The sequence below is a fragment of the Astatotilapia calliptera genome, chromosome 15, assembly GCF_900246225.1.
Source record: "Astatotilapia calliptera chromosome 15, fAstCal1.2, whole genome shotgun sequence".
NCBI classification, from domain to species: Eukaryota; Metazoa; Chordata; class Actinopteri; order Cichliformes; family Cichlidae; genus Astatotilapia; species Astatotilapia calliptera.
In genome coordinates this window covers 3,163,796-3,190,749 of record NC_039316.1, presented here as the reverse complement: position 1 = coordinate 3,190,749, position 26,954 = coordinate 3,163,796, and the positions used below count along the sequence as shown (strand labels likewise).

The 26,954-nt window shown below is 43.4% G+C and overlaps 1 protein-coding gene across 3 annotated transcripts; it reads left to right on the top strand.

Moving 5' to 3' along the window:
- Window positions 1-1,831: 1,831 nt before the first annotated feature.
- Window positions 1,832-26,147, top strand: LOC113006855 (mitogen-activated protein kinase-binding protein 1-like). 3 transcript variants are annotated; one of them, XM_026143068.1, is made up of 33 exons: window positions 1,832-2,249; window positions 3,517-3,608; window positions 7,926-7,988; window positions 8,076-8,133; window positions 9,385-9,555; window positions 9,831-9,968; window positions 10,204-10,386; window positions 11,417-11,577; window positions 11,775-11,964; window positions 12,367-12,504; window positions 12,597-12,787; window positions 12,864-12,955; window positions 13,067-13,192; window positions 15,424-15,494; window positions 16,580-16,701; window positions 16,796-16,871; window positions 16,987-17,098; window positions 17,191-17,254; window positions 17,405-17,515; window positions 17,683-17,840; window positions 18,075-18,112; window positions 18,349-18,549; window positions 18,636-18,769; window positions 18,942-19,051; window positions 20,217-20,411; window positions 20,724-20,790; window positions 21,285-21,440; window positions 21,695-21,849; window positions 22,178-22,780; window positions 22,884-22,971; window positions 23,174-23,256; window positions 24,242-24,327; window positions 25,789-26,147. In XM_026143068.1, the coding sequence occupies exons 1-33, from the start codon at window positions 2,154-2,156 to the stop codon at window positions 26,020-26,022; spliced, it is 4,563 nt and encodes a 1,520-aa protein (XP_025998853.1). In that variant the 5' UTR covers window positions 1,832-2,153; the 3' UTR covers window positions 26,023-26,147. The 3 variants fall into 3 exon arrangements, with proteins under 3 accessions (XP_025998853.1, XP_025998852.1, XP_025998851.1); XM_026143067.1 differs by having other exon boundaries at window positions 18,930-19,051; window positions 21,698-21,849; XM_026143066.1 differs by having other exon boundaries at window positions 18,930-19,051.
- The last annotated feature ends 807 nt before the right edge of the window (window positions 26,148-26,954 follow it).

Genomic DNA, 26,954 nt, shown 5'->3' with positions numbered 1-26,954 from the left:
ATGTGATTGAAGTGCAGACTTTAAGCTTAAATTCAAGAGGATTAAAAAGTATTTTTTGAGATCTTTATGAATAAACGTTCAAACTGTCAACAACCACCTGAGGTACAATCTCTGGAGATCACCAATTACTGTTGTGGTTCCTCTCTCGAGATGCCCTGTCAGCCCTTTACCGTAGCCACCTTCACTTATTGCTCATTTGTGGGTCTCTGCATTCAGTTTTTGTAAGAACTGCAAACCTGCTCTGTTAGGTTGAGATCAGGTGACTGACTTGGCCATTGAAGAATATCTAATTTGTTTGCCTTGTGAAAGTCTGTCTGATCAGTTTTGCAGCATTTGTCTAAGTCCGAGGAGAAATTGTTGCCCTGTACATGTCACAATCCATCCTGCTGCTTCTATCAGCAGTCACATCATCAATGAACACTGACTGAACTGTTCCACAGGCACCCAAACAGGCCCTTAACATCACCTCCACTGTGTTAGTGTGGTTTGTTTTTGCTCATGAGCTGTCCCTCTCCTCCGCGCTTTAATGAATTATTCCTGGTTCTGTCCAGGATCTTTCATGTTTTCTGGCAAACTAATCGGGTATTCTTTTTCTGGAGTGTGACCAGTATACATCTCAGTCATCCAGGTTATGGTAATCTAAGGAGCTTGGAAGGAAAAGCAACTGGACTTATATAAGTTTCTTGAAGACATTTCACTTCTCATCCAAGAAGCTTTTTCATTTCTAAGAGCAATTGGTGGATAGTCCCAGATTTGGAAACCCTAAGACTGTTTTGGGTGCGCCCATTGTGAGACCTTGCCCCACCCCATCATGTGACTTATTCAGTTGATTTTACTCTGACTGTTGTGCACCAACTTGAGAGTATTCTTGACTTTGTGAGATGTTGTGAAATTGGCTTTTGTAACCATGGAAATAATTCTGTCATCATGCACTTCAGTCATCTCCTGCAGTCTTTGTGGCCTCTTGGTGCAGCCGAGCTGGCCGGTGCGTTCCTCTTTTTTAAGGGCCCAGGTACACAACTAAGGTACACATTTCTGGTAACTAGTTAATTATAAATATGGTATTTTACAATACTGTATGGTGCAGTTGGCTGTGTTTTATTGGCAGGTGAGTTTGTTGATATCAACCTTCAAGATATAATTTTAAACTAAGGTGAATTAGAACACTTAAATGGCCGATCATCCAATCATCAGTTGGAACAGCACATTTGTGGTGGTACTTTGGTAGTAATCACAAAATTGTGTTTGTTTTTGTTTGTGAAGCACTATTTTATACCAAAAGTCTTCAGATTCACTTAAGCTGTAACAGAATATAGCTCACTGTTAGTATTACTAGCTATTTGTTACCAAAAATAATAATTAACTATAAAGGTCTGCTGAGAAGACCTATAAATAAACCCAGTAGGTTGGCAAAAATAAGTGCAGTGTGCTCTGAAAGGATGTGGTTTGAATGCAGATCTTCCACGAAGACATTTCATAATTGAAATCTCATTCAAATGGATGGGTTCCTTAACACGCACTAATTATCGCCTTCGTGCAAGACAACGTGAGTCAATGTGTTCAAAAAAAGACACAATCAAAACCTAAATTGCTTTAACTTAAGCAAACAGTCCCATTTACTACGAGTGAACTTCCAGATAAGTGAACCTCTGTCTGCTAATCAGCAGCCTAATAAATTCTTTGGTGGCTCCCCAAAACGTCCCCTGCACCGGTCTCTCTAATCCCATTAAATCAGGCGCAAAAGCTGATGTAATCACTGAATGGGACCAGTTCAGGTTCGGATTAAACCAGTGATGTCACACTGGCACACGGGAACAAGCGAAGAGCTGAGCGGCGACTCCGTCTCCTCCTGTCATTGCAAACGCAGCGCTCAGACGAGAACCTGCAACGACAGAAGAAGAGAACAGCGAACTTACTCGAGAGATTAGCCTCCACATGTCCCACCGGCTGCTGCAGGAGTTCTGTCACACTTTGTAAAGCTCTGCAGCCGGAAGGTTTTAGTCCTGGGAGCAGGATCATTACGCGCTCCCCTTCGCTTCTTCTTCTCCAGCCCGTGTGCGCGCCACACTCCGTCAGTCCGTGGATTGTGGATTGCCACAGTGGATGGTCAGCAGCCCTCAGAGCCGTGCCTCCGGGCTGCCAAGCTAAGAAAAATGCCGGGCGATGGATTCACCATTAAAAGTCGCATTAGGAAGTTTCTGCGTTCTCCATCCACCGGAAAGAACTGCAAAGAAAATCTCACCAGCAAGGTACGAAAACTTCTGATGTGTGAGTAGAACAGCCGGACAGAAGAAGCGTCCCGCTGCAGACCTGTTAGTGCTGCAGGCTTACCTGGAGCTAAAATCTGATCTGAGATACTTTACTGTAATTATTGGAAATCTAAGGTACAAACGTTTCACCTGCTTAACCCTGTAAAACCTGAACCATGAAACAACTGCCATAAAATTCATGTTTATTGTATTCACCAAAAAAGAAATTAAACATCAGCCTCCATATATGAGCTGTCGGTTTTATTGTTTTTACCGCATCCTGTATTTTTGTGCAATTTATTGATGCACAGGTTGTAACAAGTCACGCGTTACAGGGTGGAAAACTGAGAAATAGGCGCTCATTTATTATTATTAAAACAGCTATTGCGACCTGTTGGCAGAGTAGTGATAAATCATTATGAGAACAGCTGGCGTTGTTTATTAAAATGAAGATATTGCAGTGTCTGGACTGGGAACACCTATATTAAGCAAGCATTCACGATTTAATAGCTGATTTACTGCCAAATGTGATGTTTAAACAGTGGCAAAATTGACATTTTGATAACCTGGCAACCCAAAAGGTTGGCTTATTAATTGCTTATAAATGATCTATTAACACTGGTCAGTTAAAAAAAACAAAAAATTTTAATTTAGAGTTCTTAGAAAGCATTTGTTATGATTCTTTTTATTGTTTGCTGATGTTATTATTGCACTTTTGTTAGTAGGACACTGAGGCTCGGCTACATTCATATGTTCACTCAGACTAATCAATGATGCCAGCAGTTGGTTTCTAATTCCCAAGGCAGACACAGACAGGCAGCCAAGCCAGCTGTCACATCCTCACTTTGTCTTTGAGATCTTTTTCTTTTTTCTTTTTTTTTTACGCCTCAAACACCCAAAAGATAAAACGACGACAGTTTTCTGTCTCGAGCCTGTTGTTGGACACGTATCAATCAAAGACACGCTTGGTGCTGCACATCAGCAGCTCAGAGTCTGCTCGTTTATCACAGAGTTTGTGCAGGTGTGCAATAAAGACAATAACGGTGATCAATACTTTTCAGATTTGACAGCCTGAATCTTGAAACTGCCAGGAAAGGCTGCTTTTTAATACATAAGATGCCAGAATGTTGTACACAAACAGCACATTTACTTGTGTCTTTACTGACTTCTCTCTCTATTCTTCTGTCAGCCTCCACTATTTTATTTTTCTTTTCTAATTATGATGAATTCCTGAAAACCAAACCCGCCCTGTGTTGTCTCTCTACAGGTGACTCTGGAAAAAGTGTTGGGCATCACCTCTTCAGGAAACAGCGCTCTGGCCTGCGACCCTCGATCTGGACTTGTGGCCTATCCTGCAGGGTGAGATGAGAGAGACTGTTTATGCGTTGTTATCTTCCTAATCTGACCTTTGACTTATCAGCACTTTGCTCGCTCCCAGCTGCCTTATCATATCTACCTCATGCGGATGTTTAGTGTGCAAATTTCTGCGTGTGTGTTATCTCTGCATCATCTCAGAGGACTGGAGCTCTGTGTTGGTTTTTTTTCTTTATCCCATCCTTGGGGAGGCTGTCTCTGGCACAGTGATAGCTTGTTGTGCAGTATTATTAATTCTTGCTGCTATAGCTTTAATCAGCATAGAATATAAAAATGAGGATGGTTATGCTGGATGGTTTAGATCTGCAGTGGTGATACTGGGGGGGTTGGCCTCGGAGTGGGTGAAAGCAGTGTTTAAAAACAAGCAGAGAGGGTCCTGCCAGGTCGCAACAAAATCTGTGCACTTGAGCTGATTTTGTTCTGGAACCTTCCAACAAAGCTGTATTAATATTAAGAAGGCCAGCGGTCAAAGGGGAAAAACGAGGAGAATTAGAGCAGTATTGCAACAACGTGTAAAGGAGTGTAAGGGTGTGTGTGTGTGTGTGTCTGTGTGAGGCATGCATGGGCACGTCTTTGCACAAATGGTTCTGCTCATCGTTGTACTAAATGGTGCACAATCTGGCAACCCACCTGCTGTCTCAGTTTAAATCTGTGCAAGCTGCTCTGTACCAGGTTTCCTGGCACGGTGCAGTTCACTAGCAGGTCCAATGCTGATCTAAGTTCTGCTCACGAGCTAGGATGCAAAAAGGATTTTGAATTAATAGGTAACAATATTATGCGTCCGTTATTTCAATATGGAAAAGTATATGATGAAATATATAGTATAGACTAAAAATGACTCACGTTATGTCTAGTTGTGCTTTCATTTTTCATGTAATGTAGTGTAATCTTCTTTCTGAATGTTCCCTCTAAGGAAGTTATTCTGTATTTTGAAAACTAGACTAAGGACGGAAAATCTTGTGCACTTTCCCAACCCAAGTTTTAAAATGTGTGTGCGCGCTTGTGTTCCTATTCATTTCGTTTTTGTAGGAACACCCAGTCATCTCCAAGTTTCAGTCGTCTAGCTTTTGATTTATGGTGAAGCTGAAAATTTTGGAGGTAGTTCTCCTTCTTCATTAATATATCCAACTGGTGCAATGTACAACTACAAAACAACCCCAGAGCATGATGCTACCACCACCCTGCTTCACAGGAGGTGCATTGTGCTTAGGTTTGACCTTTACTCCGGAAAGGCATACCCCTTGTCATTGTTGCCAAATGGCTCAATTTTTGTCTCTTCTGACTGTAAAATATTACTCCAAGGCTTTTTGGTCATGCATGTTGGCAGCTGCAAACTTCAGCCGAGCTTGAAGGTGTCGATTTTGGAGTAATGTAAAACTCACTTCACTCTGCAAAGTGGTGACACATCGAAACAACTTGTATTTACAGTTCAAAGGAATCATTAAAAGCCTAAAATCATCATTCGTCCATGCCCACGATGAGGGTGCGCAAGCTCCTGACTTCATCTGTATGTCAGGAGATGCACACGCCTACAGTACAGCCAGGGCTAATCTAAAGAAGGGCATCAAAAAAGCCAAACACCATTACAAAAAGAAGGTAGAAGAACACTTCTCCAACTCCAACCCCCGACGCATGTGGCAAGGACTCCAGACCATCACAGACTACAGGACCACCAAACCCTCCCCCGCATCCTCTGATGTCTCCTTCCTCAACGAGCTCAACAACTTTTATGCTCGTTTTGAGCGAGGGAACCCCACAACCACAACCAAAGCAGACATGACGCCAGACCACCAACCTATGACTCTCTCCCCCACCGATGTAGGAGCGGTGCTGAGCAGGATCAATGTCCACAAGGCTGCAGGCCCTGATGGCATCCCCGGGCGTGTTCTCAGAGCGTGTTCTGGGGAGCTTGCAGGAGTGCTCACAGACATATTCAATCTGTCCTTGGCCCACGCTGTGGTACCGGCCTGCTTCAAATCCACCTCCATCGTCCCGATACCCAAAAACTCCAACCCATCTTGCCTCAATGATTACCGCCCAGTAGCACTCACCCCCATCATCACTAAGTGCTTAGAGCAACTGGTCCTAGCACACTTCAAATCCTGTCTCCCCCCCACCCTGGACCCCCACCAATTCGCATACCGCCGGAACAGGAGCACAGAGGATGCAGTCTCCATCGCAATGCACTCTGTCCTCTCACACCTGGACAACAACAACACCTACGCCAGAATGCTGTTTATAGACTTCAGTTCAGCATTCAATACAATCCACCCCTCACAACTCATCAGGAAACTGACAGACCTGGGTATCAGTTCCCTCATCTGCAAATGGTTACTGGACTTCCTGACCAACCGCCCCCAACATGTCCGGCTGGATAACCGCTGCTCATCTACCATCACAATGAACACCGGTGTACCACAAGGCTGTGTGATGAGCCCTTTCCTCTACTCCCTCTTCACCCACGACTGCAGACCTGCTGATGGTTCCAACACCATCATTAAGTTTGCAGATGACACCACGGTGATTGGCCTCATCAGTGACAACGATGAGGCCGCCTACAGGGAGGAGGTGGATCGTCTGGCTGAGTGGTGCGACAGAAACAACCTGCTGCTTAACACCGAGAAGACTAAGGAGCTCATCGTGGACTACAGGAGGAATGCTGACCCACATCCACCCATCCACATTAAGGGGACGGCTGTGGAGCGTGTGAGCAGCTTCAAGTTCCTGGGAGTCCACATCTCCGAGGATCTCACCTGGACGACCAACTGCTCCAAGCTGGTCAAGAAGGCTCACCAGCGCCTCTTCTTCTTGAGGACTCTGAGGAAGAACCACCTGTCCTCAGACATCCTGGTGAACTTCTATCGCTGCACCATCGAGAGCATCCTGACCAACTGTATAACAGTCTGGTACGGGAACTGCTCTGTCTCGGACCGGAAGGCGTTGCAGAGGGTCGTGAAAACTGCCCAGCGCATCGCCGGAGCACCACTTCCTGCCATAAAAGACATCTACAGGAAGCGGTGTCTGAAAAGGGCTGGGAAAATCATCAAAAACCCCAGTCACCCATCACATGGACTCTTCACCCTCCTGCCCTCTGGGAGGCGCCACAGGAGCCTCCGGACTAAGACCACCAGGTACCGGAACAGCTTCTTCCCCACAGCTGTCAGACTCCTGAACTCTGCCTCCTGACATCTGACCCACGTTAAACTCATGGACTGAACATACACACACCCACAATGGACAACTGTACCCTCAAACACACAGTAATAACATGGACTGAACCACCACTCACAACCACTAGCACTTTATATAGCCTCTGTAGAAACTATCTACACCCTCACTTACCTTAACTGCACTACTGTATAGCTCTGTGTAAATAATCATTCTGTACATTCGATAATCTTTAATCCTACAACTGTTTACAACTTGCATAGTTCCCATTTCTGTATAGCTGTATATCCCAGATTCTGTAAAGTTATTTATTTCATTTCATATTCTGTATAGTTTTTCATATTTATATCCTGTTCATATCCTGTACATAGCTTGTACTCACTACAGCCTGTACATACTTATAGTTATAGAATATTCACAACATACTTCATACCGTGTACATTATAACATACCATAATAGACCCATTTCTGTAATATACTCACATATCTATATTATTGCTAATATATATTGTAATATATCTATATCACTAAAGCACTTCTGGATGGATGCAAACTGCATTTCGTTGCCCTGTACCTGTGCATGTGCAATGACAATAAAGTTGAATTCTATTCTATTCTATTCTATTCACACAAATCATGAATGCAGAGTTTTGACCACAACACACACAGCTGATTTAAACCAGAAAATATTGATGATTTATTGGGGTTATTTTTGTGTTGTGGGGTAAAATTAAATAAAAATAAAGAGGAATTAGAAGTTATCCAGCTGATCTTTTGGTCATTTGTAAGTTTCATAAATTCATTTCTGCACATGATTAGTTGTTTTTTCGCAATCACTACACATGTCAATTATTTAATGCTTTCCTAGAACATTAACAGCACCAATGTTTACAGTGTGTTTCTACTTCTCGCTGTTACCACCAAGGAAAAACTTCCAGATAAAATTCAGCCATTAGCATCAGGCTTTCTTTGGAGTTGCACAGTTTGAATGTTTAAACATTTGCACCTATAAACTCTGTCATTAATTTATTAACATAAAATGGCCATTTTCCTTAAGTATGTGCATCGTTTCTCGACCTGTTTCCATATCAGACATTAATATGCATTACTGCATTTCTTGGTTTCCTTTTGTAGGTGTGTGGTAGTCTTACTGAACCCCAAAAAGAACAGGCAGCACCACATTATCAACACTTCAAGGTGAGTCACCCACGAGTACAGTCTTCACTGAAGCAGAGCAGCACTGAACTAATCATGCTGTGATGTTATCCTCTGTCCCTCTCACAGGAAAACCATCACAGCTCTGTCTTTTTCCCCTGACGGCAAACACTTGGTGACAGGAGAGGTGAGTTTCATCCCCCTCACTTTTCTCACTTTGTCTCTGCGGGTAAACTCAAACTTGCGTCTGTCCTCTCGTCTTCTGTTTAGCTTTCTTCGGTTTTTGCTGTGTCAAGTGAACATCACAGTAGGACTGGTGTTTGTAGTAATTCAGATTTACTGCAGAATCCAGAGAATTAGCTTGTTCGCGTCTTCAGTTATCCACAGTATAAGAAGGAGTTAGCGCGCTGTGCTGCGGACACCCCAGCAGGATGGAGGCTTGCTGCAGAGCTCTGTGTTTGCAGCCTCTCCTCTTTAGAGGGCCTTGTTCTGTCGTGTCACAGCGTAATGTGTCTTTTCAGTCAAGCATCTTGAATCGGTTTTGTTGTAGTTACAACGCGGGCCTCGACACAACACGCTATCTTAATCCTCCCCGGCCAATCAAAGCCGATTAAAGACTTCTCTGCATAAGTGGATGGGCAGGCAGCAGTTGCCATGACGACAAAGACCAAAGTTCAAAAGCCCAAATAGACTTGAGGATAGGCTGTTCTCCTGGATTCTCCTGGAATTCAAAGGGAACCATGTGCTAAATTCCCAACGTTAGAATACTTTGAGTAATTAAAACTGGTTAGAGATCGTAGTGGATGTGGTGGAGAAATATTAGAGCCCTCTTTTTAACCCGCTGTGCTCGGTGATCAAAGCTGAGCGCATCACAGCTGTATTAGATGTTTTCCCACAGGCCCTTTAAAAGGAGGAGTAAAAGATATGCCCGAGTGAGTGATCTGATAAGAAATGTCCCTCACACACACACACTCATTCATCAAACAGTAGCTCATTTACATACAGGGGCAGGCTGACAGCGGATGTGCAGGCTGTTTTGTCCTCCTCTTCTTGTGTGTCTTTTGTATGCAGCTCTGTCTTCAGTTGAATGTCACACTATTTCTTTTGGACCTAATAACTCTGACCTTTGAAAGGTCCTTTTACCATATTATAATAGGAGACTACACAAATAGTCTGCTGAACTTTCGATCCCCAGGAGGGAATAATGTGAGCAGGTCAAGGGACAAGTAGACAATCAGAGGACAGAGAGAGGATGATCTTCTAGAGAGATGGACAGATAGGAATGACAGGTGACTCCTGAGCGGAGCCTGTTTCAGTCGACGAAAACATTAAGACCCTTTAGTGTATGAATGGAGGAGTGTTCGCCATCTTACTAACAACCTAACATTGTTTTTAAACGTCGACTCCTCCCCCCCTTACCATTTTTTTTTCTCATCAGAGCGGTCACCTACCGGCAGTGAGGGTGTGGGACGTGGCAGAACGGAAGCAAGTGGCCGAGCTCCAGAAGCACAAGTACGGCGTCTCCTGTGTGGCTTTCTCCCCCAATGGCAAATACATAGTCAGTGTAGGAAATCAACATGACATGATGGTCAACGTCTGGGCGTGGAAGGTTTGTCTCCCTTGAAAGTTTCTAAAGCTCAAATCCTACTTGTGCTTTTACACCTTCTTCCGTTCTCCTGACTGCTTTAATCAGGACAATGATGGTTTAATGTCTGATGACTGGCAATTTTTAAGCTCAATTTTTTCAAACTCTAAATGAAAAAATAACTTTAAAGTAGTGAAAATGTCTAAAACCACGTAGTGAATGTGATGTTACACTGTTGAGCAGCGAGTCCTATTGTGTTTTAGTTGTGTGATCTCTTTCGAATGTGTTGTTCTTTGCAGAAAGATGTAATAGTGGCCGCTAACAAGGTGTCCAGTAAGGTGAAAGGTGTGTCTTTCTCCGAGGACAGCTCCTACTTTGTCACAGTGGGGAACAGGCATGTCAAGTTCTGGTATCTGGATCACTGCAAGGCCAACAAGGTATGAGAGGCTTTCCTATCTTTTATTACTGCCTGGAGTTATTTCCCTACCTTTTACTTCTGCTTTATTTTTGCATAACTGAATAACTTTAGTGCACTCTTACATTATGCAAATACATTTGTGAGAGCCAGGGATTATTAATTTTCAGCAGCACACATGCAACATTTCAGGGAAGCGCTTTAACTCCTTCAGTTGGAGCTTTATCGGCTAACCATCACCTCTCTGTGCTATGTAGGCCAGCGCTCCTGTGCCTCTGCTGGGCCGCTCCGGGCTGCTGGGAGAGCTGAGGAACAATTTCTTCTGTGATGTAGCTTGTGGACGTGGCTCTAAATCAGACTCCACTTTCTGCATTACTTCCTCTGGCCTGCTGTGTGAGTTTAACAGCAAGAGGATGCTGGACAAGTGGGTGGACCTTCGGGTGAGTGAGAGGGGAGGGGCTGTCTGCAGGTGAAAGGTAGAGGTGGGACTAACCAGACACCCCCACTATATGATCAATGTGATTTTTAACATTTTGTGACATATAAGAAAACAAAACAAAATGAATGAGATATTCATAAATCTCAAATTAAAATTTTGTCAGTATTTGTTTTATCTAATAAGATAAAGTAATCATACTTAAATTATTTGGATTTATGTAATTTTTTGCTGCAAAATTATATTGTCAAGTACCAACACTTTGACTAAAACCTGCCACAAGATGAATTGAACGGGGTCAAGCTGTGATAAATCACCGAATTCAAATCTGTTGAGTCGACTTCCCTCATGTTGTGTTTATTAACAAAGACTCGTTCAGACTGATGCCAGCATGTTGGCAATCTGCAACCTGCATTTATAGATTAGACAGCAGTTACTTGCAGACCTCCGACAGCCTCTCTGAGAGTTGTTGCAGTCAGTCAGTGGTGTAGGACATGAGCCCTCTTGTTCGAGTATTTTAACTTACTTAATAAAAATGATGATATTTGCTCTCCTGAATCTTTACAGTATCGCCAAGCAAAATATTGTGAAACAATGCTCTACTCTTAACTGCCACTACTGTTCATTTTTATTAAATGGTAGCTGAATGTAACATATTTGTTCTTTATGTGGTATTGGCCTCATTCAGCACTAACATGCATGTTCATTTAGTTATTATTTGAGTACAGTACAGGCACAAATGCCTTAGGTCAGTAACCATACGTGTTTATTGAACGGGTGAAGAGGATCTTAGAAGATTTAGAAGCAAGGACAGGTACAGGATGTGTTTGGAAAAGCTCCAACGGGGCTGCTTTTCTACTCCTCCGTAACCTTTGCAGAGGACTCAGCCAAAGCAATGATGTAATATTATCTGCAGGAGCATAATTAGCTTAATTTTTCAGACTTGAATGAATACGAATGTTTACCATTTTCTCAGAAAGACTATGAAGCTATGACTTGTGAGCTGATTATCTGGCATGTGTCTTTCCGTGCAGACCGGGCTGGCTCAGTCGCTCTCTCTGTCTGAACACATGATCTTCTGCGGCTGTGCCGATGGAACGGTGCGAGCCTTCAGACCCGCTGACTTGCACTTTGTGTGCACGCTGCCGTGGCCGCACCCCCTCGGCTCTGACGTCTCCTCCATGACTGAGGCCAGGTGAGGAAGAGCTCAGGAGTAACTCGGCCTTTCTTTAGCACTGATCCACTGCAGGATCAAGTGAGCTCTATTAATAGAGCTTTCTGTCTCAAGCAGTGCAAGCCCGAGTCTCGTCTAAATGTTTTTTATTCTCGAGGATGTCGGATTTTTACAAAGAAAACATCTATTCCTGTTGTCCCAACCTTTCATTCCCACAGTCATCTGTTCAACGCCACAGCGGATGCCCGTTACCCAGACACCGTTGCCGTTACCTATGACCCCGTCAGCTGCCGGCTCAGCTGTGTATATAATGACCACAGCCTGTATGTGTGGGACGTGAGAGATGTGCAGCGGGTGGGGAAGGTGCACTCTGCCCTCTTTCATCCCGCCTGTGTCTGGGACCTGGAGGTAAATGCATGCAGGAGGAAGTGAATTTATATAACCTCTTTAAAAGCTGTGAGATGTTCAGTGTGTTTCCTCAAGCCTCCTGGCTCAATAGGATTACAGCAGTACAACAGATTGGATTCTACCTATTGATTCGGTTAGTAATTTGCGGCACATTGGGGATCATTACACGAACAAAACTGGGAAACTTGGAGCTGTTGTGCTGTTGTACTGAACATTGTGCATCAGAATTTGGCAGCTTGAAACTGGTGATAACAGTCGATGTAAGACAATTCACAGCATAGTGAAACTGCATTTCTAGAAATCTAACTTACAGCATTAATTGTTTCTTAAAATCGTGCTTTTTTTTTACCCTCATCTAGTTTATTATTAACTGAACCTCCTCCTTTTGTCACTACTCCCCAGGTGTTTCCAGATGTTCCAGAAGAAGTGGCTTCTGGTTTGTCATCAGGCGCATTCCTCACTAGTTCAGCTGATAACACCGTGAGAGTGTGGCGCATGGACGACTGGACACAAACTCATTCTCCAAACATCCTGAGCCAAGTGAGGTTGACTTCCAAGATCCGTATTCTCTTCAGCTGTGTTTCAAGTACAGCTGTGAAGAGTTACTTTCTGTCTCCCTCATTTCTATAAAGGATCTTTTGAATATAATCTACATCGACGGGAACACCAGCACCTTGCTGGATTCAGAGTGTGTAACAAGTGCGAATTCAGAGGTCAAGTCGGGGGATGGACAGACAGCGGAAACCAGGACGGGCATCAGGACCATCTGTGTCAGCCCAGACGGCAAACACCTGGCATCTGGAGATCGCAATGGCATGCTGAGGTAGGACTAGAAGACTAAGGCTGAGGCTGATGACAGACTGACGTGACTTCTGTCCTAAAACTGTGATATTCTGCAGGGTTCATGACCTCAGCAGCATGAAGGAGATTCTTAAGGTGGAAGCCCATGATGCTGAGATCCTCAGCCTCAAATACAGTAAACCAGAAACAGGTCAGTGTGTGTGTGAGACTGTATTAGTTACTATAATGATGACACGCTTGGAGAATATTTGCACATTGGCTGTGAATACAGTAGGTGATTATGTGGTCTGATTTCTCTCAGGGCTGAAGCTGCTGGCCACAGCCAGCAGGGATCGTCTGATCCACGTCTTGGATGCAGAAGACGACTACAGTCTGGTGCAAACACTCGACGAACACTCTTCATCCATAACAGCCGTCCGCTTTGCTGGTGAGACACTTGAGAAGCTGTCAACATCTGACGGCTAATCTTTCCTTAATCCGACGCTTTCATCTCCGCTCAGCCCCACACAAAGTCCCTCTTTTATTTCACACGCCGCACGACTTGTTTCAATAATAAATGACGGTTACGTGTGTATTCAGGTGGAGTTTTGGTTGCTTGAGCAAAGCCTTTCAGTTGCACTTTGCTTTCTCTTCTTCAGCCGATATGAAATGTTTGCACCACTTACTGTCACGGTTTCAAATGTAGATTTTTGAAGAGGCACTAATCTACTGTCTCTGGACTTTTTCATGAACTGTAAAATTCTTTTACTGATAATAGTGGGTTAATATAAAATAGGCAGTTTGGGGCAAACTACTTTGAAAGCTTAGCTTTTAAGCTACCAATTACTTCATGCTGGAAGAAGCTGAACTGCAGAAATGCTGCCCTAGGGATGAGTCTAGCTGGGTTTGAGTTCCTCTGGTGTATTTCTGCATGGTGGTCATGTCTGCAAATGATGAGTCAGTGGGCAGAAAAAGGATAAGTATTTGGCCTACAGCTGTTTTCCATGTAGAGAAAGAAATGACGAGTTATGCACCATATGGACAAAAAGTACTGGGCCACACCTCTTCATCTTTGAAATTCAAAGATTTTTTTTCAGTCCCATTAACCTGCTTTCAAAAACATTTATGAAAGAGCGGGTCATTTTAAACTGGTACTTTAATGGGATGCCACCACTGCAGCAAGTCAAAAAAATGTGTGTATTAGTGGTATTACTGCAAAGTGGTTTAGAAACCACAGCGGCTCTCACCCCTAAACACCACTTAAAGATACAGAGCGGGGTTGCCCAGTGTAGCAGCACGTATTGCATAGAAGATGCCAGAACACTAAGCTAACTCAATAACTGCAGAGCTCCAAACCTCTTCTGGCATTAACATCAGCACAAGAACTGTGTGCTCCGAGCTTTATGACATGGGTCTCCATGGTGGAGCAGCTCCTGTGGGTGTAATGTTTAGGTGATTTTGTCCATATCGCTTAAATTTCCGTCTCTAGTTCTGCATTATTTACGTGGAAGTGCAGGGATATCAGCTTTAGCTTTGTATCCATTTTGCAACAGACAAGATTGCTCAGCTAACCAGCTAACTTCTTAAACAACATGCAAAACCTTATCTTGGTAACATAAAAGTAAGTTTCATACTAAAAAGGTCAAAGTGTAATTGTATAATAAGCTGCTGTATAATATTGGGGTGTCTCTGTGGTCAGGTTTCAATTTTTTGAATGAAAAGATGACTAAATCCTGGAACGTTCATCTGGATGTCGCATTTTCAGTGGCAGAAACGTTGCATCGCTCATGTGGCTTCTCAGTCTCAGCTGTCTGCAGGCTTCTCCAACCTCATAAACACTACATTTGCATAATGACTGACACCAGCACCACTGACTAACAATGGGCTGTGAGGTCAGTTTCATGATCATTAACATGCAAATTGTCACGACCATTGATCAATCTCCATGAGTGCTATTCACAGAGAGTTGAGGTATAGCTGTAATCACAGCACTGTAAAATAGTGAACAATGTACCCTTAGGCCCCCTCAGTTCACAGATGGCCGTTCCTTTTTCACGTAAATAGCCTCCTTGACTCCCCACTACTGTTCCTCCCTGTCCACTGACAGAGCGGCCACTGGCCTGTAGATGTAAATAGACTGTGGAGTCCTGGCCTGTGTTCTGCCATCCGCCTGGCTAGAGGTTGTTTCCATTGACTTTCAAATGTTGTCCATTACTGATAGGAATTTCACAGTCTAGGAAAGCTAACCTGTCATTTTTTACACCCTCCCTGGTGAACTGGATGTGTTTGTTCACTGAGTTAATGTGATCACTGAATTGTGGGACATCCTGAGATTTGATTTTCACCCAGGTGTTATCCACATATGTGAACCGATTACTCGGTGGTGTCCCAGGGTAGGATGGTAGAGTCCTCTTTTCTGCTTCCTCCATATACAAATCGGCCACAGTGGGTGAAACTGGGGAACCCACGGCGCCACCATGTTTCTGCCCTCAACAATGACACACTTGGTCGGTGTTGAGGGCAGGGTAATCCTCTCACACTTTTCACGCACAAATCATTTCTCCTACTGAAAACGTTCCGTCTAGATGAACAGAATCCACTTTCTGGGATTTCCTTGCCTGGATGATTGAACGTGCATGAAGACACGATGACTAAATGCTTTTGTTTTTTGTTCTTTAGCCAATGACAACAAGGTGAGAATGATCAGCTGTGGGGCAGACAAGAGCATCTATTTCCGCACAGCCCACAAGGTAACATCAGATGTTGGATATTACCCAACAAACACACGCAAAAGCATGAGTGACACAAAAAACTCCTGCCAAACGCCAATGTTAAAGCTAATGTATATGCAGGCTGCTAAATGCTAACAAGGTAGGAAACAGCCACCTCATTGTAGACTGGAAACAGTGAACCAGCTATTCTGACTTCATCAAAGTACTGCCTGCGATATTCTTCTGAATAACTAATTCTGGCCACAAAGAGCTTCATTGCATTTGACTTATTTTTTTTCATTAATTCCTCTCATTTAGGTCACACTTATTGGCACAATGGTAACACAATCTGTTTAGCAATTCTAGAGCACAGACCACAAAAGGAGCGTTTGTGCTACAAGTTGTATAACTATGAAATACAAAAAAAGAGAGGAAAAAAAAGGAGGCGACATTCTTTTGCTCTGGAATTGCTTCTGGGTTAGCAGGCCACTTACAGCATTTTTCATAAACTTGAGACGGGATTTAGGCCACTGCAGTGACTCAGAACATTAAGTTGTTTTTTTGTTTTGTTTTTTCCGGAGCGCAGTAAACAAGGGCTTGTTAGTCTAAAGTGAACCTTCTCTTTGGCGTACAGACATTTATGGAGTGCTCATTTTAGAAAGTTGTTGTGACAGGTTTGTGCTCCGGCAGAGCAGAAATGAGCTTCTTCTGTGCCGTTTTCAAGGATGAGCTGCAAAGAGTACCCTTTTCTGACTATGTCTATATGATGATGATGATGATGATGGTAGTGATGCACAAAAGCTGATTCTCTGTGGTCTAAACCTTGACCTATTCTAACTGCCAAACATGTTCAGTCTATTTTCCCAACTCCATTATTGTACGCAACAACTAGCTGTATACCCACCTTTTAATATGCAGATATTGATCCTGAGTCAAGCTGATCTCTGCAGCCTTTGGAGACTTGGCTCAATGACTGTAAAGCTGCGCATATTTCTCTTTGCAGGTTATATTGAGTTCAGCACGCTCAGAATAAAAGTCACATCATGCATTCTGCTAAAATACCCCTGATATTTTCCCTACCCTCCTCCAGCGCAGGCCTGACACTGTCTTGTTCTGTTTCACAGACCGACAAAGGAACAGAGTTCAGGCGTTCTCACCACATGGTGAGGAAGACCACGCTTTACGACATGGACGTAGACGCCACCTGCAAGTACGCCGCTGTTGGCTGTCAGGACCGCTGCATCAGGTAAGCGAGGGCACGCGGCTTCAAAGATACACGAGCTTCGCTAGGAACGTGTTCTTTAAAGGCGCCGGGGCTTATCTCTTCCTTCTCTCTGCAGGATTTTCAACATCAGCAGCGGCAAACAGAAAAAACTCTATAAAGGATCTTTGAGTGAAGATGGAAGTCTGCTCAGGGTAACATTTTTCTCCACAGTTGAAACACCTTTTTTCTTTCTGTCTGTATATATATATATACACACACATATATAGAGAGAGATACTAAAAGGCTCTTTTGTGTTGGGTGTGGCAGGTTCAGATCGATCCCTCTGGTCAATACGTGGCCACCAGCTGCTCCGATAAAACCATCAGCATCTTTGACTTCTACACCGGGGAGTGTGTGGCCACTATGTTTGGACATTCTGGTAACGCAGCTATCACAGAATAAATCTAACCACAATGACAGAGAACATAATGAGCGCTAACAAGCCTTTTTTTTATTGTTTTTGTTTGGCAGAAATCGTCACTGGGATTAAGTTTACCAGCGATTGCCGGCATTTGATTTCTGTATCGGGAGATAGGTGAGAAACCGCCTCTCAGAGATGTCCTTGCACCCAGGCCGAGGCAATCTTCTGCCGCTGCAGCTGTAGGAAATGGCTGTGGAAATGTGTTTGCAGATGCTTCCGAGCTGAAATGAAATCTTGAATATTTAATGCTTTTATCTCCCCCAGCTGCATCTTTGTGTGGAGGCTGTCCCCGGAGCTGACAATCACCATGAGAGAGAGGCTGCACCGGCTCAGAGAAAACCCAAACACACCACCCAGCAAAACCTCCAGTCTCAGGTGACGACACCAGCACACCTCCACCTGTTAATTGAGTACATTCTTTCCGCGAACCCAGCGCCGATGATAAAGAGCCCACCTCAAGCGAATGTATTCCCTTCGCGTATAATGACATGGCAACACAGATAGAATAGTCATCTTGTTGACTCTTTCGCTGTGTTACCCAGGCGTGAGGTGTACAGCGCTCCCGCTCTGGGGGGTCTGTCCTCTGACAGCGACCGTGAACACGAGGAGGACGACAGAGCGGCGAACGACGATGCCAATGACCCCGAAGACAACGCGACCCATTCTTCTTCCGCCAGCAGCCACGAAGAGGAGGACACAGGTACTGTGTGATAATTGATGACATGAATAAACATAGCGGTAACTGCTTTTGGTTTTTTTTTTTACATCAATGAGGTCAAAAGGGTTTAGTAATAGGTAGACAATCCTCCACTGGTGCACTGCCCTGACATTCGGCTTCTTTGCAGAGTGCAGCAGAATCTGGAAAACAACCAAAATTGTTTTAAACTGACTTCCTCTATTAACTTTGTAATCATTGTGCTCCTTCCTGCAACAGGAGGCTCAGATGAAGGACAGGACTGGGAGCTGACAAAGGTAGATGTTTGTTATGACTTTAAATAAAATAAATCATTTTGGACTATTCTAAGAAAGCACAACTTAAAGCATCCTAACATGCAGTATTTGCTTTTTGTTCCATTAAAGAAAACAAAAATGGAAAAAAAAAACCGCATCCCTGTGTGTTAATGATGCCATACAGTTTCTTCCATAGCAACAAATGTGATGGAAAGGGTGAATAATTGTACTGTGCTGTGTATAATGTATATTCCCAGCATGGAGTCGTCAGCCAAGTCATCCCTGAGTCCTCAAAGCGTCCCCGGAGGCGTTGGTCTCATCGTATGGGCTCATTGGAAGTGATGGTTAAATCCATGCTGGACCTGACGCAACTGGAAACCTTTGCTCCGAAGAAAAACCCCAGCTGCCCCCCACATGACAGAGAGAGGCAGAGCTCGCTCGGCCTCCAGGAGCCTGTGGTACGTTCTGTTTGTCTATAAGGGAGATATAGGAAGCTGCTTGTGTGGATCCGTGAGTGTATAATTGCACTGCCCGTTTTCTGCAGATGGGAGAGAGACCCAGGAGACATCAACCCTGGCCGGACGCCGACTGGCTGTCCTCGCACACTTCCAGGGACACCAAGGGGACAGATGTGCTCTATCCTGAGGAAAAGGAGGACGACACAAGTCCTCTGGACAGGTAAACCTCTGCCTGCTACGCACTGTTTTGCCCGACTGATTGCAATGCCACTGCAAGACAACAAAAGTCCTTTTCTATTCTCAGTTTGCTGTTTCTCTCTTTCTGCACCCCCCCCTCCCCATTCCTCGTTGCTCCCACGTCGGTGATTCCATTACATCAGCGATTACTGCAGGATGCAAGGACGAGGGATTCGTAGCGAGAGCCAGGACAGCCGCAGCCCAGACAGCGCTTGCTCTTTGGATTATGACAGCAGCGAGTCCAGCCCAGATCATATTTTGGATGGTAAGGTCTTACTCTGAATGCATGCAGCATTAAAAAAAAAGAGTCTTTTGTGCAAAAGCTCTGAACTCCAAAAAATGGTGTAAAGCACAGTTGCACTTTTTCAGCAAGTAGCACATGACAGGAGACTGTCTGCTTTAGATGCATTCATGCTTATGCCCTGGTGAGAACATACATACATTATTTACATACTTTCATCAAGATTTTGCAGTTTTTCAACACAAAAACTAACACAAGAAGTCTAAACACCTTAAAAATATGTTACAACCCCCAGTATGTCTATCTCCACGCTGTAAGAGATTCTACATAACTGAAATAAGCCACACAGTTCCCACAAATTTTAATAACTAATTAGGAACAAGAAGCAAAAGAAAACTAGGAAAAGTCTAACCATAAACCATCAGCAACACTAAACTGCTGCCACTCTGACCAGCCTGGTGTACATCCCTGTTACAGCCCTCAAAAACAGTCCCAGTTTCTCATATCGCCCCCTTGGGGAGATTAATTCCCCACATCTGATCTAAGCTAATCCAACATCAAAACTAAATGTAACAAAACTAAAAAAGAAAAATGCATAACATGAGCATAAACCACTCAAACTGCTGCTGCAGTCACAGGAATGTGAAGGGAGTGAGAGAACGGGCTTCCTGACCGCCCTCATAATCGCCTTTCGTCCTTTTCAGTCCATAAGGCCAGACCAGATACTGCAGCATAACTGAGAGGTCTTTGTATATTTATAATGCTAAAAAAAATGTGAGCTTTCTTCACGTTGTGAGGTTTTTTCATGTTGCAGTACTCTCTGCCTGCCTGTGCTCAGTCTCAGGTTTTCTTTCTGAAGTGTGCCAAACGCAGGATTTAAAATCACGATTTAAAATGTCCAGGGGAGCTTTAAAATATCTCTTCAATGTACAGTGAAGCTCATACCTGCAGAGAGGGATTTGGGCGTGCAGAGAGACATGGATTTTATTTATTTATTTATTTTTATTTTATTTCGAGGCTCGATAAGAGAAATGTCAGATAAAACTACCAGGCTGGTTATTTCTTAAGGATTACAGAGTACCTGCTGCCCCCCTCCCTGTGTGTAAAAGCTGTATCAAGGCCACTGAAGACTTTGGTTTCTCTGTCATACTTGTGTCTCTGCTGCGTCTAATTTTGCTTTCGCTTTCAGATCCTGCAGAGGCAGAGTATCTGAGTGAGAACAACTCGGATGAGGAGAACGACGAGAAGGAGGTGGACGAGGAGCAAAGGGAAGGGGTGACGAGCATGGACGAGGCTCTCAGGACAATAACGGACAGTGGCGGATGCGATCGAGCGGATTTCCTCAAGCAGAACTTTGAGACGCTGTCGGAGGGCTGCACTACAGGTAACACAGAACACACAGGCAGGCGTGCTTTGAGCTTTAGGGAAATAACCTTATTCTCTTTGTTGTTGGGAGCCAGGGGCAGAAGATTGATACCCTTTTGATGTCTAGTTATGACTAATGTATAGCCTGTTTGTGGCTAACACCTCCAGACATGGAGAAAAGAATTATTGCTTTATTTCCCAGACGTCTTTAAATGACCTCACGTGCAAATTCAGACACAGTCAACACTTATTATCCTCTCAGTCTCACTTCTACTTCCTGCCTCTGTCTCAATTGTCTTCCTTTTTGTTTTTTCTTGATGTCCATCCACAGCTGAGCAGAGCAGAGTCCCGAGGCTCAGTATGTCTTCACGCTTCCTGGCCGGAGGACATAATAACCGGTACTGCCTGACCACTTCAGACCAATGTGGATTCAACAGCTATAATTACAAACCCATGCGGACTCTCACACGCCGCTGTGTACTTTCCCTGTCTAGTCAAGCTGTCAGTTTAAAGTCACATTGTTAACCCTCTACGGGTGATTTTGTGCAGGAAATTGTTTTCTTTTTTTATTCTTGGAGGTGGAGATGTATAAGTGTAAACAGCTTCATATTTTGGGGGCTAAATGATGTCTAAGCTACTGTTAAAGAGGCGGCTCTCTGCAGAAGTCTCCAAATCCACCTACCAGCACATCTAAAGCTCGCTAATTCACATGGTATATCTTGTTTAAGCAGTGCAACCCCCTCCTGTTTAAAGTTTACGCTAACTGACTGCTGGATGAGGCTTCATATTGACTTTACAAACCTGAGAGTAATATCAATCTGCACATACGTTAGGGGAATAATGTGTGTCTCACTTATCTGCTTCTCTTACCCGGTATTACCTTTCTGCGCAGAGACGTGCTTCTGTTTGCCAAAGCGAACGGGAAGGAACAAGGCGGCCGCTCCATTAAGCCCCCGGTGTCAAAAGTGCGGCCCTTGATGGAAGATGGCGTAAGCGGGAACGCAGAAAATAGGAGTCCCGTGTCCCCTGGGAAAGCTCAAGGGCCAAAGTAAGAAGAAAGCACATACATTAAGAGGCGTCATGGGGGTTTCATTTTTGAGGCAAAACCGGATCTGCGAAACGTAAAGTCACTAAATGATTCTAAAAGATCAGTATGAACAACATGGGGGGATAGATGCTGTGTCACAAGGCTATGTCAGCACAACAGCAGACATTTCACTGTGCTTTATTCCTGCCAGTCATGTGACTAAAATACTCACGCGTGCCGTGAACAGATGGTAAAGTTGCTGTATCGCGTCTCAGCAGGGCTCAGGAGAGAAGCAGTCCACCCCAGAAGACGACGACCACAGGGTCCCACCTCTGGAGGTTTTCTAATCCTCCCCCCAAAGCTTCGCTGCTGCTGGACAGGACGACGTGCATCCAAAAATCGCGCTCTGCCCAGGACTTGGCCACGCGCTGTACGTTTGATCCGGTTTCAATTCACTCATTTATTTGTCTGTGGTTCCTGTAATGTTTGTGTCTGATTTTTCAGTGAACTACAGTAATTCCATCCGCTGGCAACTGTGAGAAAGTTAATCTGCCTCAAGAGTGTATTTAAACATAATTTGCATTGCCGACTTACAGTTTCTTTGAAATTTGCCAAATTAATCAGTGTATTTTCCCACATGAGTTGAAAGTAACTGCTTTGTAGTCTTCTGAATCAGTTCATAACACTTTAGCACGTGTAATTTAATTCTACTTTCTTAGAATTAGTCATATTAATCTTCTCACTGTCTTTTTCTGCAGCTCTTTCCTCCCCTCTGCCCTCTAGTGACCAGAGGGAGTTGCACAAGAGACCTCAGCAGCTTTTCCTCAATGAACCCTCTCCCAGACCTTCCTCGTGCTTTTCTTCACACTCCTCTGGGTCCCCACAGTCATCCCAGTCCCCACTTCCATGGGAGAGCCCTAAACTCAAGCCCCAGCACTCTTACATGAACGCCACTGCTAGCTCTGTGGCAAAAAACCGGTCCTCCTCTTTTGGAGATGCCATCCATATAATGACCCCGCCAGGATCCCCCTTTTTCTCCAAGAGGAGGAGGTCGTCTGTGGAGGTAGAAACTGAGCCTCCCGTGCTCGCCTCATGTCCTGTCCTGATTTTCCCATCGTCTGCGTCGTCAAAAGATTCCCTTCCACTATCAAACATTCCCTCCTTGACTCCACCTCATCCTACAGCCAGCCAGAACGTCCCTCCTTCTCGCATCCCACTTCCTAAGCAGCCGCTCAGCCCTCGACGCAGCCTGTGCCTGGAGGTGAAGCCAAGCTCAAGTTGGTCTGGAAATATCAGCAGGGCTTCTACTCCTACAACAGACCCCGGATGTCACCATAGAGCTACTCCCCTAAACAAACAAGGTCAGAACGCCGGCCAGTCGTGTACTTTTTGATGTCTCCACAGAGCTAAGGAGCCGATCGGCTAACTGTGTGCTTGAACGTGATTTTATCTTGTTATTTTCAGCATTAGGCAGGCACCTGTCTCTAAGTTTGGATTCCTCTTTGTCATGTTCCATGCCTGTGAAGCAGAAAAGGGACTCAGTTTCTGAGAGGTGAAGTTTTATATCACTTGTGAAGACTTTGCTAGATGTTTTTTAACAGTCGCACATCAAATTGCTAGTTATTTGCTTCATACACAATATGAGTTGGCTGCAGTAGTATTTGTTCATTGTATCTGTTCAGTTCTGGGTATCTTATATACAAGAATTAGTACTGCCACTGCAACTGACTTACATTTCTGGCTTTTATTCCCAGTGCCAAGGAGCCAGGTCAGGTGGCTGTAGCTAAAGAGTGCCCTCTGGTGCCTGAACAGGCCCACACATCAAGCCCACAGCCAGGTTTGTCCTCCCACGACTTCTTTAACCAACCCTCCTCTTATTTGTTGCTACGTCCCCTGATGTTTTTCAGTACTGCCTGTCAGTCTTATCTGTCTCATATTATCTGCCTGCTTCCAGTTAGACCTTTACAAGGACGACACATGACAGAACAACAAGTTTTAAATATCTGCTTTTTTTGTTACATTTGTTACATTTATATTTGTTACATTTTGTTACTTTCATTCCTTTAGCTTCTTTGTCTTCAGCCCTCTTCTCGCCTCCCTCTAATATCAAAATATGGATGATTTTCATAAAATTTGCACATTTGTACTTCCTGAAAAGGATGAACATTTTCCGTTATGGCCTCATGTTTGCACACCAGGTACTGTTTTCCATTATCTGGGGAAATTTGCAGGTGAATTTGAATATTACTTAGACTCTGCTGTGACGTCAAATACAAAGCCTCAGTTAATGGGCAGTGCAGAGTTTTCCTCACATTGCTCACTCGCTCAGTAAATAAAAGGTATCTAATAGTTTTAAAGTGCTCTGGTGAATCTTACAATAACGCCATCCCCTTCGTCATACTTCCCTCCCGGCTGTTCCCTGAATGATAAGCGCCTTTCAAAGGCCAGGAATTTCTTTTCGCTTCATTTCAATTTGAAAAACACAGAAACCTTAAATGGCATTAAGTGATAGCAGCTCTGTACCTGAAACTGTGTTTTGCTGGATGATATAAACTGTGAAATCAGTTTTCTTAGTTTACACTGTTACAGCTCTGCAGCTTTTTGCAGCAACCTCCTCAACTGTTTGTTTCTTTTCTGATACCAACTTTTCCCTCTTTCTTTCTTATATGCTCTTCAACCTTTTGCACAACGTTTACCGCTCTCCTACTTCGCTCGATAACAGCGCACGCTTGTGTTTGTGCTATTTGTGCTTCTGGGTTTGGTGCTGATTTTCTGCATGCTGTGCCGTACTTGAAATTCATTCTCTCTATCTCTCTCTGCAGATCGCTCAGTCACCTTGGAAACTTGTAGGCAGGTTGTTACCGACCTTCACAGCAGTCTGCGGAAAACTGTCATGTTATACACTACGGTCAGTGTGTGCGTCTGTGTATATGAATGCGTGAAAATGGTGGGTGGATGGAGAACTTGATAGAAAGCAGGAAACAGAGAGAGAATAAGACAAAGGGGAAAAGCAAACATCTATAATCTGATGAAGCGAAAGAAGAGATAAAGGCACTGCCCATCTGTGTGTGCCCCTGGCTGCCTGTTGACTGCATGAACTGCATAAAAGACATGTGTGTCTGGGCATTTTAAAGCCACCCATTTTAAAATTCTCAACATGGCTTTCACCTTGTTGTTTTTGCTTTGTTTTTGTTTTTTAAATATAGTCAGAAGTGACTACATTTAAACAAGAGGGTTAACTGTTATCAGCTAATGCTAGCTAGCTTGGTTAGCATGCTAGCTTGGTTAGCCTGCTACCCAATCTATTATCCAACCAAGGGTTAGGGTATCAATAAAGTATCAATAAAGTGTATGTGTGCACGCATGGATCCAGATACCTGCTGATTAGGGTTGAGTAATGAACACAGGAAATTGTAGAATTTAACTCACCAAAATCTTAGCAGGGACTTTTTGGATGGGACGCTAGTACAGTAAACTACACAGCAAGCCACACTGGAAGGTACACTATATAGATAACATTGGTCACAACCCTTAATTTTTGAATTCACGTGTTTTCAATCCCACTGCCACATGTGTATATAATCAAACACCTAGCCATGCAGTCTGCTTTTACAAACATTTGTGAGAAAAAAATTAGTTTTCAAGAGTTTACTAAATTTAAACGAGATGCTGTAGTGTAATAGGATGCCACTATGCAAAAAGTTAGCTTGTGAAATTTCTTCCCTCCCAGATACTACATGATGTGATATTACTGTAAAGTGAAAGCGTTATAGAGCGGGGTTGCTGAGTACTGAGGCACATATTTTGTTAAAGTCACCACAAGCACTTTGCTGACTCAGTAACTCCTGTGTCATTATCATCAAAAACTGTGTGCCGGGAGCTTCATAGCTCATGGGTTTCCAGGGTGGAGCAGCTCCTGTTGGTGTAATGTGTAGGTGGCCTAGTGAAAAAAAAAAGATTTAAAAAAATATATATTTACCAAATAAAGTGTATGTTTTAGTACATTAAATGGTGAACAGGATGGGTGTAGCTACTTTTGCCATTCAAAGTAGCTACAAAGTAGCCCATATTAAATGCTTAACAGATTTTAAATGGGTGAATTATAAAAACATTCACACTTTGTTATGAAAGGGAAAGTGCTCTATAAGAACTACAATCATTTTCTATCTGGTGGAAAACATGTTTATTTCTTCTGTAAAGTTGAGTATTTTAACATGAAACGGCATGGAGACTTGACTCTGCTTTTGGGCAAGCCTCAAGTGGTCGTTCAGGGTACTACAACTTTCACTCCATCATTGGCTTTCCTTTTAATTTCTGGAAGTTTGGATGGCTGACTTACTTTATATATGCATGTGTTCATTAACAACAGGTACTACAACATAGCCAACAGACCAGTGAAGATCAACATGAGATGAGGAGCATCCTGTCCAAGGCGCTGCTTACAGTTAAGGATGAGCTGGACTCTCTGCTTCATCCTTCCTCACCCCAATCTGAAGGGCCCCCAGGGGTAAACTGTGACGGAGAGAAGGCCCTGGCTCTGCTGGAGCAGTACGCTGAGCTGCTGGTGAAGTCTGTAGAAAAGAGACTAGACACCAAGACCTGAAGAGATAGACTAATGTTTGCAGGGCCCATAAACCAGGAGGAGAAAGAGAGACGAAGACTCTATAGCACTCTTAAATGCACAATTGTTTTTTTTGCACAGAGACCATTTGGAAAATGGATGTTGAGTATTATTGTCTAGAATATATATATATATATATATATATATATATATATATATATATATATATATATATATATATATATTTTTTTTTTTTAAATTGCCTTACTTTCACATTGCTGTTGCTCTCCTTTCTCTGTGGAGCATTTTTTAAACTATCTAATTGAATTTTTCTAAGTGAATGTTACAAAGGGAAACACTGGAGGGACAAAGGTGATGAAGTCACGTGAAGAGCAGAGGTAGTCCAAAACTAGAAGACCACATGGGTTTAAAAAATATGCCACAGTTTTTGTTAATTATACACACAACTTTTGTTTATTTATTTTTTTCTGCTATTAAACTGTTAGTAATTGGATGAGAGTAATATTTTTTAAGCAAAGTAAATATATGTGGATAGAAACGTACTGAGATGTTTTTAGTTTTTACTGAATTTAAAAACAAATTATGTCCATAAGATGAAGCTAATCATTATTTGTTCCCAGTATAAATATCCAGGCTCAAAATTCCGCCTCGTCGTCTGTGTAGTTGTTCTGTTTTGTGGAAGTTGAAGCCTTGACCCAAATGTGATGTTAGCTTAAGGGTCTGGTACAATATCTATAATTTAACAATATGCTGCTCTTGAGGTAAAAATGCTAACGTTTGGGCTTAAAGGAGTGAGGACAGAAATGGTTTCACTGAGTTTTTACTGTAGGAAAGAGCTTTTCAGGCTACCTCTGTCAGTCGTTGACAGAGGTAGCTGATGGTGTTTTCCTTGTAAAACTCACTGTAACTTTGGTGAAACGATTGCTTGTCGACATGTATCACACAGTCGATCA

What these genes read in the sequence shown, in the direction of transcription:
- LOC113006855 (XM_026143066.1), top strand. Translation starts at nt 2,154, where the DNA reads ATGCCGGGCGATGGATTCACCATTAAAAGTCGCATTAGGAAGTTTCTG. An exon ending in ACAAGTGGGTGGACCTTCGG is followed by an intron (nt 10,387 to 11,416) that starts GTGAGTGAGAGG and finishes CTTTCCGTGCAG; the next exon opens with ACCGGGCTGGCTCAGTCGCT. An exon ending in ATTTCTGTATCGGGAGATAG is followed by an intron (nt 17,255 to 17,404) that starts GTGAGAAACCGC and finishes TATCTCCCCCAG; the next exon opens with CTGCATCTTTGTGTGGAGGC.